General features: G+C 47.8%; 1 protein-coding gene across 1 annotated transcript in view; it reads left to right on the top strand.

Annotated features, from left to right (window-relative positions):
* Positions 1-3,672: 3,672 nt before the first annotated feature.
* RANBP9 (RAN binding protein 9) overlaps positions 3,673-13,838 on the top strand; it is a 78,768-nt gene continuing 68,602 nt past the window's right edge. Inside the window, exon 1 of the mRNA XM_037518891.1 lies at positions 3,673-4,237. Coding sequence (XP_037374788.1) covers positions 3,673-4,237 — 565 coding nt within the window. The remainder of the gene's footprint in view (positions 4,238-13,838) is intronic.

Genomic DNA, 13,838 nt, shown 5'->3' with positions numbered 1-13,838 from the left:
AGAGCCAGCAAGGAACCGAGGTCCCTAGTCCATTAGCTTTCAAGGAACTGAATCCTGCCAACAACCATATGAGTGAGCATGGAAGTAGATCCTTCCCCAGTCAAGAGTTGAGATGACCACAGTCCCAGCTGACACCTTGAATGCTTATGAGTGACCCTAAAGCAGAGGACCCAGTTGAGTTGTGCCAGATTCCTGACCCACAGAAACTGTGTGATAACAAGTGTTGGCATTTTTAAGCCACCATTAGAAGGTAATTTGTTAAGCTGCAATCAAGAACTAATATAGTCCTAAAAGCCACATGATAGATGTTGGCATACTTTGTCATTACATTTTCTAGTACCTAGAAGGATACTGTCACAGTTATTTACTGAAACTGACTAGCCAGTATCTGAACCTCTTTCCTGGTATGGACAATCCTTGACTGTGGGTACCAGTGGCCCTTTTTCCAGATGGTCAATGTGCTTTAACTTTTTTTAATGTCATGCCATGTGTAGAACTTGCTAAAATTGTAAGATTGTCTATGAGGTTGCTCTCTGCTGGAAGGGACCAGCGCTGTGGGCTCCAGGGTCACCTGGAGGTGAAAGTATCAATAGTTCATCCACAGGATAAACTGGGAATCTCTGTTCACTGGGGCCCTTAGCATGGGCACGCAACTATGCTCAGCCAACTTTGAATTTTAAATGGGGGGTCAGAGAGAGGAAAGTCCAGGTAGCGGAGGCTAGTTCCCTGGTGAGCCCTTCGCTGATGTATGCCTTCTAACTTCCTTTGGCCTTTGTCTGCATTTAGACCAGGTTGTTCAGCCTTCTGATCAATTCTGAGAACCATCCAATATCTTCCCAATTAGTTCCTTCTACTTAAAAGCCAGAATTGGCTCTCATTGTTTGCTACCGAGAACTCCGGCAGATACAGATATCTATCCATAATACAGGGTAAAGAATGAAAACAGGTACAAAAAGAGAGAGGATAAGTTCATGGTTTTCATTATATATGTGTGTATAACTCAAAATATTTATACCAAAAATTTAATTTTAATTATGCATTATAATTGACCATTCTAGAAACATTTTCTGATGGTCCTTCATAGAATTTTGGTGATGATTGGCAGGGTATGACTATTGTATACCCTTTTTCATTTAGCACATCATACTCACTTTTCCACCTCTCAAATCCTATTTTTAAGAGGCCAGCCATATGATACTGATTTCAAACCTGTGAGAGGCCTGGAGGGGAAGGGTCTGAACTTGGGCCTCGTATCCATTAGTCAAGAGGAAGAGGAGCTTTGTACCGAGAGGTGAGTTTCCCCACTTTTTGCAATCCATTGGCCAAAGGAGATGCTTCCAAAAAAATTTTTTTTTGAACAAATGTGTTATATGTGCTCCTGCAATCCTGTTTCTGTGGAGTCTGGTTTATGACCATTTCTTCAACTAGTCCTTTCATCTTGGGCAATTAGTTTGCTTCCATATTTCATCTATCAATGTATCTTGTTGAATACTTTCGGGCCTACATTTCTTTCACATTTTAGATTTTGTTATTTGGTTTTGATTTTTTGCTGGCATAAGTTAAAAGACGTGAACACCTTTATGCCACTTGATAAATATCACCAGATATGTGACTTTCAAAAATGACAGGTTCTCTGCCACTTTGGGACTGAGAAAGTGCCTATTTCACAGCATCCCCCCCACACAACTGAAACCATTCCTTCCTTGGGGTTTATGGGAGAACAACCAGTGCCTCCTATTAAATAAGAAGCTTTTAATATAATGTGCGATAATTCTATTCTCTTATCTGTTCCTAAGATGTGTAAGGTTCTAGATGGTTTCTAAGCATGCTCCCAGAAAAATGCCCATCTTTGTAAGTACGACCCTGATGACTATGTCAAAGAAGTCTGATGAGGTTTGGAGCCTAATTATTCTATCCTGGCTAGCCAATGTTCAAACAGAGGTGGCTTCCAGTGAACTCATACTTACCGTAATATAGAAGGAAGTTTTAGAACAATTTAAATACAATGACATCATGTAATGTAAAGTGCAGTGACTTGAAAAGAGTCATCAAACAATAGGTTAGAATGATCGTATATTTTCATTAAAGAACCACAGGGCATCCCGTTGCTTGGGTAATTGAGGGAGAAATTAGACTGAATGACTTTATTAGTTTTGGCCAGATATTGAGGGCCTTCAATGAAATCACTATTTACCTACCCTTTTCCAGACCAACTAAGTAATTCCCTATTCAGCAGAAGGTTCCTTGCTTACTCGGCCAAGCAATGACCATCCCAGGATCTTTGGAAGCAAGCAAAATTCCAGAATGTGTACCAGGTCATTGATGCGTACGAAGCTCTCTCTTGCCAGCTCACAAAAGCATCATCGAAACAAAATGCCCTGGCGAGAACCACCCCCCAGGAATGCTCGGAGGGGTCGGGAGCTCCCCTGGGCCATGAGGGGACCCCGCCAAGGGCTCTGTGGGGACTCCCCCAGCAGGAAGTCCTATTTTCGAGCGCTGACCTCGGTGGAGGTTTCCTCGCCTCAAAAAATGGGCACAATTCGCTGCTCCCTCACGGAGGCCTGTTAGGAAAATTAATGCGTCCATAAGATGTCCTGCCTCCCGGGGAGCCCTTCCCGGGCACACACAGCCTCGTAGTCACACCATGCACGTTCCGGCCCTTCGAAGACGCGCCGGTCTCCATCAGGGCTCGCAGCGCGACGCCCCCACCACTGTCCCTGTGAACCCCCAGATAAAGCGCCCACAATTTGAGGCGGGCGGCTGCGCCCTCAGAGACGCGGCGCACCCCCATAGGGTAAACGCCGGGGGCCGGGACACCCGCAGAGGGCCCTCTCCCGACGGCTCCCCTCCGGGACCCCGTGTGCGGGGGGACCCCGAAACGGGGCGCGCGGCTGGGCCCGGCGCCCCGGGGGCGCCCGCGGGCCAGGCTGGCGGCGGCCCCGGCGGGGCTCGATTGCTCTGGCCTGGGCGGGCGGCCGCGCCGCGTTCGGGCGAGAACCCCGCGGCGGGAGGTGGGGCGTCGACAACAAAAAGAAGTAAAGTAGGAGGAGATTCTCCCGGGGAGGGCCGCGGCGGCGGGCGGGGGAGGCGGCGGGCTCGCGGGGGAGGAGGAGGAGGCGGAGGAGGAGGAGGCCGGGGCCTCCGGGGGGGACCCCGCGCGGGGCGCCCCGAGTCCCGCCCGCGAGCGGCGGCGGGCCCGGCCGCGGGGGTCCGCGCCCGCCGCCTCAGCGCCTCAGCGCCTCAGCGCCGCGGCCGCCCGCGCGCCCCCGCCCCTCGCGCCGCGCTCGCGCCTCCGTCCCCGCCCCCTCGCCCAGCGCCGCCCGCGCGCAGCGTCTCGCGCCGGCCCGACCCGCCCGCCGCCCGCCCGCCCGCCCGCCCGCCGGGAGCAGCCGCCAGAGCAGCGGCCCGGCGGCCGCCAGCGCGCCCTCCCCGCCGCCCCCCGCCTCCGCGCCCGCCCGCGCCCGCCCGCGCCCGCCCGCTGCCCCCGGCGCCCCGGGCCCGCCGCGCGCCCGCCGGCCTCGCCCCCAACCGCCGCGCTCCCCCGGCGCGTGGCCCGCGCTGCTTCCGGGGCGGGCGGACGGGCGCCTGGAGCCGGCGGCCGCGGCCACAGCGCCCCGGAGGCCGCGCAGGAGGAGCGAGAGGCGCGGGGCCGCAGGCTGAGTCGCGGCCGGGATGTCCGGGCCGCCGCCGCCGCCCCAGCAGCAGCCGCCGCCGCCGCCCGCCGTGGCCCCCGGCCCCGGAGTCGCGCTGCCCGCGCCCGCGGCCGCCAGCATCGGCGCCTCCCCGGCCGGCTCGCCCGGCGGCGGCGCGGGCGGGGGCGGCGGCCTGGGGGCCGCGGCGGCCGCGCTGCTCCTGCACCCGCCGCCGCCGCCGCCGCCCCCGGCCGCCGCCGCCCCGCCGCCGCCGCCGCCCCCGCCCGCCGCGGCGGCCGCCCCCGCCGGCGCGCCCCCCGCGCCCCCGGGCCTCGCCGCGGGCCCCGGCCCGGCCGCGGGCGCCCCGGCCCCGGCGCCGACCCCGGCCCCGGCCCCGGCCCTGGCGGCGGGCAGCAGCGCCGCGGCGCCCTTCCCGCACGGGGACTCGGCCCTGAACGAGCAGGAGAAGGAGCTGCAGCGGCGCCTCAGGCGCCTCTACCCGGCCGTGGACGAGCAGGAGACGCCGCTGCCGCGGTCCTGGAGCCCGAAGGACAAGTTCAGCTACATCGGCCTCTCGCAGAACAACCTGCGGGTGCACTACAAAGGTGCGGGGCGCGCGGGCCGTGGGGCGCCGACCCCACACCCCCCCCCGGCCGGGGCCTCGGGGGCCCCGCCGCTCCGGGCCCGGCTGGGGCCGCGGGGAAGGGGAGTCTGCGCCCCTCGGTGTCGGGGCTCGGCGCTCGCAGGCCCGGGCCGGACCCCTGGGGGAGTCGGGGTGACAGGACGCGCTCGCCGCCTGACTTCCCGGGGAGGCGAGGCTCAGGGCTCGGGGCAGCGGCCCAGGGGCGCCGACTCGGGGCACATTGTTCTCCAGGTGATGGGGGTCAGGCGTTCCCCCTTCCGCGGGGGAGGCACGGCCCTGAGGTAGGATTTCTAATTAAGGGAGAGCAGGGCTGTGCAGGGGGAGGAGTGATCAGTGGAGGATTTTGTCCAAAATGAGGCCAGGGATGGTCTGCGGGGAGAAGGAGGACAAGTTTGCCATCGGGGTGCTGGTGCCAGCAGCCGGGTGGGGGGGTGGGAGGCGAGACTCGGCGTGTGCGCGTTCCCAGGGGGGCAGGAGCCTACCCGTGTGGGCTGGACAGGCTTTTGGGGTGGCATGATGTGGAGTCTTGCCGAGAAAAAGGGCTTGAAAATGTTAGTGTTCTGAAGAAGATCGCCTTGTGTTTTCACACCTGCGGTTGAAAAAAAGACCCGGCGCGCAGACCCCGCCTGCCTCTCCTGGGCTCCGACCGAGCTTCCAGCGGATCGCTGGTGTGTGCGGGCTTGGAAATGTGCGTGGGAGTCTTTGCAGCCCAAATTAATAGCGCCCTGCAAGTTTACTGGTCTGGGGGAAAAAATAAGATATCCGTCTGGCTGGAAGCAGATCCAGTGTTTTTTTAGGCCCCAAACCTGAAGCAGGAGCTTTTCTGTTCAAGCAGCCCCGTCTTGATTGGCTACAAGAGGAGGGTCTTGATCAGATCCCGATGACATGTAGTAGAGGGAATAAGCAGCACGGTGGTAAACTTCTTGAAGTGTGTAGGACTGAAACTTGAGTAGAACCTTGATAAATAAATTGCTATTTAATCAGGAGAATGGCAACAGAAATCTAAGTAATGGCTTGGCTGCAAAGAATCAGGCAAGGAAATAGGCCTGGTTGAATAGTCCTCAGTTGTACCCGTACATCACCAGAGGGACTTTCAGTCTGGAAAGTTACGCTCCTCAACCTAAATGGCTGAAAATTTTAAATCTTGAACTTCGGTGTTAAGTTAGGACATTTGGTTGATACGCTGTGAAGGCTGTTATTTAAGTTTTGTTTTTTAATTTGTGTAAACGGTGCTGTGTTACGCACTGTTTACTTCTGCTCTGGCTACCAGAACCCGTTTGCTAGACTTGACAGAACTTTATTTTAAATTCACACCTGATAGTTAATAATTACCTTTTAGAACCTGGAGATAGGGAAGATTATTGAACAGAGAGTCCTAGCTTTCCTGAGTCCAGCCATCGTGTGTGATTTTGGGTGTAAGATTTAAAACGGGGCCTCGAGTGGCTTCCTCTGAGTGATGAGGGACTTGAACGGAGTGGTTGGTAAAGGAAATTTCCAGCTCTGCGTTCTCATGGTATCTCAGACTCATGATTACATATGATTTAGTACCGTAACATGGCTTCATTAGTTCTCTCCCTCCTCCTACATGAAGCTGGTGATTGGGTCAGGAAAGTGTATGCTTCTGTGAAATTGCTCGGGGTTTGGAGTATTTATGACACTGCTGTCTCAGTTATTCCTGTGGCCTCTTTATTACTTTCTCTTGTGTAATACTCACACTCACTTTCTGGAAACATTAACTTTTATAAACATAAACCAGGATTTCTGGAAGGCCAGATTTCGCTGCTGGTAATCTCTTTCTCCTCTCCCTCTTTCTGTCTCCCCCTTTGTCTCTCTCTTCCCCTTGGTCATAAACAGTTTCTTTTTTTCCCTTCTACTGCCTCTTCCTCTTGTCTTGTTATTTTAATGTGGTTTTTTTTTTTTCCTGTTGTTTTTCTTTGTCCCTTCTGAGTGGACCACACCAAATGTGCTAGGCAACTCTGTCCAAGTAGCAGGGGAAAAGAGCAAAGGGGAAGTGTCATAGGTAGTGGAAATAAAACTTTGAAGTAAAAAAAAAAAAAAAAAAAAACACAAGAGGAGTGGATTATAATTACCCTAAATGTGCTGTGTTGATTTTTACCTAAGCAGTATGGATACTTTTACATTAAAAATTAAGTATTTTTGCATATTTCAGAATTTCAAAAGGGTCAGTAATCATTATTTTCCAGAAGATGAGGGTTTTCCTTATCCTTGAAGTAGAAATATCTTGGTTTCTTTTGTTGTGAACTTACTCTCTTTTAAAGATGTTATTCTAAGTTGGAACTGCTGTTTTTGGAAGCAGTACAGTTCCTTTCATGCTTTGAAGGGATTAATATTAAGTAGTGCCAGCCATGCAGCAATGCTGATTGGATTGCAGAGGACTTGCAGGATGATGTGCATACTGTATGTTAAAATTTAAAAGGACCTTTTGCTTAGCAGTCACATCCCAGCTACTCAAGCACTGGGGATGGCCCCTTTTATTTTTAAAATTCTTGTCAGCTTGGAATAAATACAAATGTGATTAAGTTTAGACTTACTTGTAATGGTAACTCTATTCTGATTTAAAGCATTTAATGAATATGACAGTTACAGATTGCATTAGATATTTGTGAGGTTACCACTGTTTACATTACAAAGCAGTTTACATTACAAAACATTTTACATTACAAAACATTTTGATACTCACAGGTACACCATGTACATATTCAGTGGGTTTGGTGGTGCAGTTCTCATTTTAGATATGAGAAAGTGGGAGCACCTGGAGCTTAGATTTTCCTAGTCACAAGTGAGCCAGGATTGGAAGTTAATTTTCACAGTTTCTAAATTTAGTACTCTTGCCACTATGCTGTATCGCCTATTTCAATTTGCGTGAGACTTAATTATCTCAAATATGTAAAATCTAGTGATACATTTAGAACTTTCAGAAGATTGGTTGATATTAAAAGTATTTCCTCAGGGGTTTGTGTTACCTGGAACACACTAATGCCGTGGAAAAAGTCCAGACACCTTGATCTTGCTGATCTAGGTTTGCTTAGAAGAAACAAAAGATAAGTGAAAGTTGTGAAAGCAATGAAATAGTAAATTGCACTTTTTATTTGAACCATGAACAATAGCCGGATAAGTTGCACTTTGGGGATGTCCAACACCCTCTCCCCCTCAATATCACCAGTCACTAGGCCTTTAATACTTCCTGAATGCAATTGCTTGTCTAATTTCTTATACTTCTTAAAGGTAAACAAATCTCAGCAATTTTTTGCTTGCCTACTAAAACAAAGGTCTTTTAAGATTATGGGAGTGATACAGCAATGTTTCGTAAAATCAAGGAATGTAAAGCCAAACTGAGCTTTTCTCAGGGATCCCTTTGTCAAAATTTGGGGACAGTCAGCTTTAAAAATACCAATTAACTGCAAGAATTCAGTGACACTAGTAGTCATACTTACACAACAGTGGTAATGATAACTTACTATCATTCTTTGATTTATTCAACAAGCTTTTAGTGAATGTTTACTTTGTACCAGATTCTGGGAACTCGCATGAATCAGTATTTATTGTCTTTGGACTTAAAGAACTCTGTGGACATAAATGTACAGTAAGGGAAGTGTTAGAAGACTTTGGAAGAGTCCTGGACACTGGAAAGGATGAAATTGGTGGGTCGGGGACAGTTTCCAGGAGGGGATGAGGCCAAGGTTCAGTCTGAAAAGATGATATAGGGGAAGAGGAGAGGATGGACATTACAAATGAAAAAACATAGATGAGAGCGTTTTTATATATGTTTGTCTTGGCAAGCAGTTGACATTTTTGGAGTGGGATGAGGAACAACTGGAAAAAGATTGAAAGAGGCCTTCTAGAATATTTGATATAGATATAGATAAGGATATAGATATAGACAAGGAATGATGAAAGAATTTTAAATAGAAAGTGACTGGCTCATATTTGCATTTTTTGTCACATCATACAACTAATTTGAAGATAGATTCAAGGGGTACAAGACTAGAAATAGCAGACTCAGTCCAAGACTCTTGCCGTAGACCACATGAGAATAAGGACCTGAATCAGTGGTCGGGGTGGAGAAGAGCAGACACACTTGGGATAGTTGTACAGTAATGCTGACAGGATAGAGAGAGCAGTCATTGGATTTCTAGCTTTGTTCTTGCAGTGAACCATGAACCAGATCCTGATTGCAAGGGAGGATCACGGTATAATTTGGAAGATAAGTAAACACGAGACTCTTAGCCAGGAGTTGTGACTTCATGGAAACCGGGAGAGGCTGAAGAAACAGGAATAGGTCTTAAGTGAAGATGTCTTTAAGTCAGTCCAGCAGCTGTAGTTCATGACTAGAGTTCAGGTGACCCGGCGACAGTCACTGGTTTCTGGTGGTTTTCTTTTCCCCCTTGCTGAACGCCTAGCGCTTCTCCCTGTTTCAGATTCCCGAGAGACTGATCAGATCGACCTAGCTCGTCGCCATCACGTTCAGTTGGGCCGGTTTTCACCATGGACTGTGGTGTGAATTGGCGCCTTTCACATCAGTTGCTGACCTATGTTGAATCGGCTGTAAAGGTGTAGGGATGGTTATGGTCTATAAAACGTCCATCCAATGTAAGAATAGGCTAAGTCCCACCTCTGTTAGTGGGAAGAGTGTGTGAGGCAGTTTCTTCTAGGAAGGGTTAGCGTGTGCCGTGATTGACCTTGGCTCAGGGATAGTCTAAGTCGTGACTGATTTGAAAATCTCCTAGGTGGTATTTGAAGCTCAGAACAAGGAATGCTTATGTCTAGAGAAGAGCAGGGCGCCAGAGGTAGACCCTTGAGCTACACCAACATTAAAAGACGGAGTGGCCCCCAAGAAGAAACAGTTCAAGAAGTACTTGGGCAGCCTTCGGTGTCACAGAAGCCAAGCAGAGGAATAGCAGAAATGAGGAAGTGATCTTTTGTGTCACATGGAACAGATGGATTTAATGGGGTAGGGACAAAAATTTTTCATTGGATTTGGAAACTAGATCATTGTAACACTGAGAGAGCAGTTTGAATGGGGTGGGGTGGGGCGACAAAAAAATCAGTAAGGAGAAGGGACCAAGCAGAAGGGATATCGACATAGATTACTTTTGAGAGAGAGATGAAGATCTAGACGACCTAGAGGAGGACACAAGTTAAGGCAGGATTTTTTTTCTTTAATGACTGATAGTGGAATTACATTTTACCTGAAGATTAGCGTCTGATCTCAGAATATAAAATAAAAATCTACATAATAAAGATTATCTTTAAAACCCCTTTGGGAAATACTGTGCTGCAGACCGTTGTATCATTTCTAAGTCAGTCTCATTTTGCTTTGACCGTGGAGTAACGCTAAAGCTATTCTCTTAGTCCAGGTAATGGAGTCCCAATAAATGTCTACAAAATTTGACATATATTTGAACAAATAAATAAGATAGTAACGATACCAGTTTTTATTACCTTAAAGTTAAAAAAAATCATACTTGCCATCAGCCTCAGAGCACTTCTGACAGTGCTTTATTGCACAGAGGCGCATGATTTATGAAAATGTATATATTTTGGGGACACTGGCCTTACAGAGTGAAGGGAAGGATGGTAAAGACGTAAAGGATGAGAATAGAAGCTGGTAAAGCTGACAGTGAGAGCTGAAAGGGAGGAGCACGGTTCAGGAGCGCAGGCTGGAAGTCCCGACGAGGAAAGGAGTGCGTGCATTCCTCTGCTAGCAGTGGACGGGGCGGAGACAGGTGTGGAGACAGAGCTATTGGTAATAGGAAAGAAGGAAGTAGTAGAACATGATCCTATATAATGGTGGCCTGTTTAAGCCCCATTTTTGATAAAGTAGGCAAGGTAATTTTTGTTCAGTGAGTTCTAGTAGAGAACTGAAAGGTTAAAGGGAATGATGAAAAGGTAGACTAACCATTGAATGTGGGAATAGGAAAAAAGCTGATTAAAGCTTTTGAAGTATAATCTCTTTTTTTTTTTTTTAAAGATTTATTTATGCATATAAGAGCTGGGGTGTAGGCCAGAGGTGTGGGTGTGTATGTGTGTGAGAGGATTCACCAGAGACAGAGTGGGGAGCAGAACAGGCAGGCTGACTGCAATCCACTACTGAGGGGACAGCGGGCGAGTCAGGAGAGAGGTCTGCTGCGCCATGTGGGTAGCTCCCTGACTGGGGATCGAACTGGTGCTGCAGTGGCTGTGGATAGCTTCTTAGTGCTGAGACTTAATCCTTTGCACCACCAGGGAGGCCCTGAAGTCTGAGGACAGTTCATAGTGGTGACTGCAAGAATTGTAGGACTTTATTTTTTAAAATTTATTTTTATTTATACAAGAACCAGGGTACAGGCCAGATGTGCGGAAGGGTGAGAGGACTCACCAAAGACAGAGTGGGGAACAGAACAGGCAGGCTGACTGAAATACGCTGCTGAGGGGAACAGCGGGCGAGTCGGGGAGATCTGCTCACCATGTAGGTTGCTCTGAGGCCAGCCGGGATCGAACCTGCACTGCAGAGGCTGCGGACAGCTTCACAGCGCTGCGCTCAACGACCTGCATCACCAAGGAGGCCCAATTGTGGGACTTTATTTAGGTGAAGCCAATTATGCACTGCAGGAGTAGGGAAGGTGGATTATATTATTGATATAAACTTGAGGTTTTGCTGGTTGGGTGTGATGAAAAGTTAGGCACAGGAGGCAAGTCAGGGATATTGAATTTCTAAGTGATTACCTTTTCTAGTCAGTCCTAGAAGAAGAAAGGTAGGGGAGAGGTTAGGGATTGGGCGTTCCTTGATGTTGAACAGGAAATGTAGACTGCTGTCTGCAGACAGCGGAGAGGATAGGCGGTAGATCCTAGAGGGAGATGTACACTCACCTGCTGTACTTCCAGAATTTGTTGCTGGGACAGCCTCCTGTTTTCCGCAGCATTGCACACTAAAAATAATAGGTCTTGTGGGAGAAAATAGGGCTAGAGAAGACCACTTGAGACCTGTGTGACTTTGTGACCAGAGCACGGCAGAGGAGAACAATGCTAATAAAACACAAACCCCGGTAAATTCCACTGGCATTTATGCCCAGTGTCACAGGTATAGGCACAGTCTGGTCCTTTGCAGCTTTTGATTTGGGGTTCAGGTTTCCTTCTTAAAGTCATATCTGCTTGACAGTGGTTTAATTCAGATAAAAAAATCTCCATCAGGGTTTAGCTGTTTTTACCATTTTTTCTTTTTCTCTTTCTTTCTTCTTCTTTTTTTTTTTTTTTTTTTGAGCAAAACAAAAATGTGTACCTTTAGCATTAGAATGACTATAGTCTAAGAAAAAGCTCATAGTGCTCATTGCTGGTGAGGGTACAGAGCAACAAGAAACTTCATACACTGCTGGTGGCATGCAAAATGCTATAGCCACCTTGGAAGATGGGTTTGGCGGTTTCTGATAGCTAAACATAGTTGCTAGGTAATTTACCCAACCAGTTTGAAAACTTACACTCACACAGAAACCTGCACCATGATTGTTTATGGCAATTTTTCTCATCATCAGCGCAAGCAAGAAGCTGCCAAGATGTCTTTCAGTAGGTGAATGGATGAAGAGTAGTGCAGCCATACCATTGAATATTATTCAGTGATAGAAAGGAAATGAATGATCCTTCTCTGAAGACACATTTGGATCTTAAGTGCATATTGCTGAGTAAAACAAGCTAGTCTGAAGAGCTTATGTATTGTATGATTTCAATTATATGATATTCTGGAAAAAGCCAAACTATAGAGATTGTGAAAAGAGTAGTTATCAAGGTTTTGGAGGGAGGGAGAGATGGTAAAATAGGCAAAGCATGGGGGATTTTTTTTAGGGCAGAGAAAGGAAGATACTGTCGTGTGGGTGGATACATAATACTACGTATTTATTGAACCCATGGAATTTTACAGCATAAAGAGTGAATATTAATGTATAAAATTTAAAAAAAAATGTAAGAGGGAGGTGGAAATCCCAGGCTAGAATGAAGAATGTGACAGAACAATCTGAGTTACAAATAAAAGAAACAACCTCAGAGAAGAGGTGGGGTCAGGTGCTGACCTATGCGGCTTTGGAAATAAATCAGGAAAACTAAAGATGAAAGATTCTGCATAAACCCTGAATCGTAGTTGATAAAGTTGTGTCCCATGGGCATAGTAGTTCACAATCCTGATACTGCCATGCATGTGTACTCGTATTGAGCAATAGATGCGTGGACAGGGAATCCTGGATGATGGGAGCCAGGTTTTCAACTTGTTCTAGTGGAATTTTACAGGTAAGCAAAAGGCGGGGGGGGGCGGGGGAGGATGGTCCAAGTGGTCATGGATTAGAGTTGGAGACATCAGTATGAGCCTTTGTTTAGCTTAGTGTAGACACACATGTTTACGTACAGAAATACAGACATGTTCGTACACATCTATACTGTGCATGCATCCATTTCCTAGCCGTGATTGATGCGAGGGCCTAAAAGCAGTGACACCCCAGTAACCAGGTATATACCTACCACTTCTATCTTTGTTCTGATGTCAGTAAATACCAGTGAAAGGCGCTAAGGCTTCTTGAAGAAATGGCTGATTTTAGGACTGAGATAGAAAATACATAAGACAAGCCTCCAGCTGTGGTGCCAGAAAGTAACAAACAAAACCAAAAAACCACAATGCAGGTATTTCAGAGAATCAGAGAAGCCAACTGGAAAAACTCCTAATGGCTAAAGTGGAATGGTTTGGTCCACAAAATAAAATAGTATCGAATCATAACCAAAAGTATAAGTAAATATGCAGGAGGTGCGTGAGTCCTTACTGATAAAAGCAGAGAAAATACCTTAACACCTTTAATCTGTACTGCATTTGAATTTTCCCCAGATGGCCAACCTCGCAGCCAGAGTGTCAGTTCTGAAGCTCCTGGACAGTGGGCACTACGGGAATGTACTTCTGCAGGATTCCCGGTGCTTTTCACTTAGGACCTTTTGTATATTGCTAAGATTTTTTCTTTTAGTTCATCGATTTACTGGGCAAAACGAAGATAGGAACTAAATGACTTTTTTTTTTTTTAAATATTTATTTATTTATGCATACAAGAAGTAGGATACAGGCCAGGGGGGCGGGGGGCGGGGGAGGGGAGTATTCACCAGAGACAGAGTGGGGAGCAGAACAGGAGGAATGACTGATATGCTGAGGGGAGCAGTGGGTGAGATAGGAGAGGTCTGCTGCGCCGTGTGGGTAGCTCCCTGGCTGGGGATAGCTTCATAGTTTGCGTCTTAACCCCTTGCACCACCTGGGAGGCCCCTAAATGGCTTTATTATACTGGCATCGTTCTTAAATTTGTCAAGTGCATGTGAGCTAATATGTGTAGAATAACAGACTTTATTAGCATTTAATATTTCTAAGATGAAATATTTCAGGTTATGTCAGAATCCAGAGTGTGGTTCCGGGAGGGGAATGGTTAAAGTTAGAGTGAAAGTAATTGACAACAAAGTCTAGGGCCAAAAATGCAAAACAATAATCACAAGTAAGTGTGTGTTAATGTTGTATGGAAAAGATACTTGTTACTATGAGGAGAGATAAA

This window comes from Talpa occidentalis, unplaced genomic scaffold (assembly GCF_014898055.3).
Source record: "Talpa occidentalis isolate TD23 unplaced genomic scaffold, MPIMG_talOcc4v2.1 talOcc4.2, whole genome shotgun sequence".
NCBI lineage: Eukaryota > Metazoa > Chordata > Mammalia > Eulipotyphla > Talpidae > Talpa > Talpa occidentalis.
Note: the sequence above shows the minus strand (reverse complement) of the source record. Positions and strands in the feature narration are given on the sequence as shown.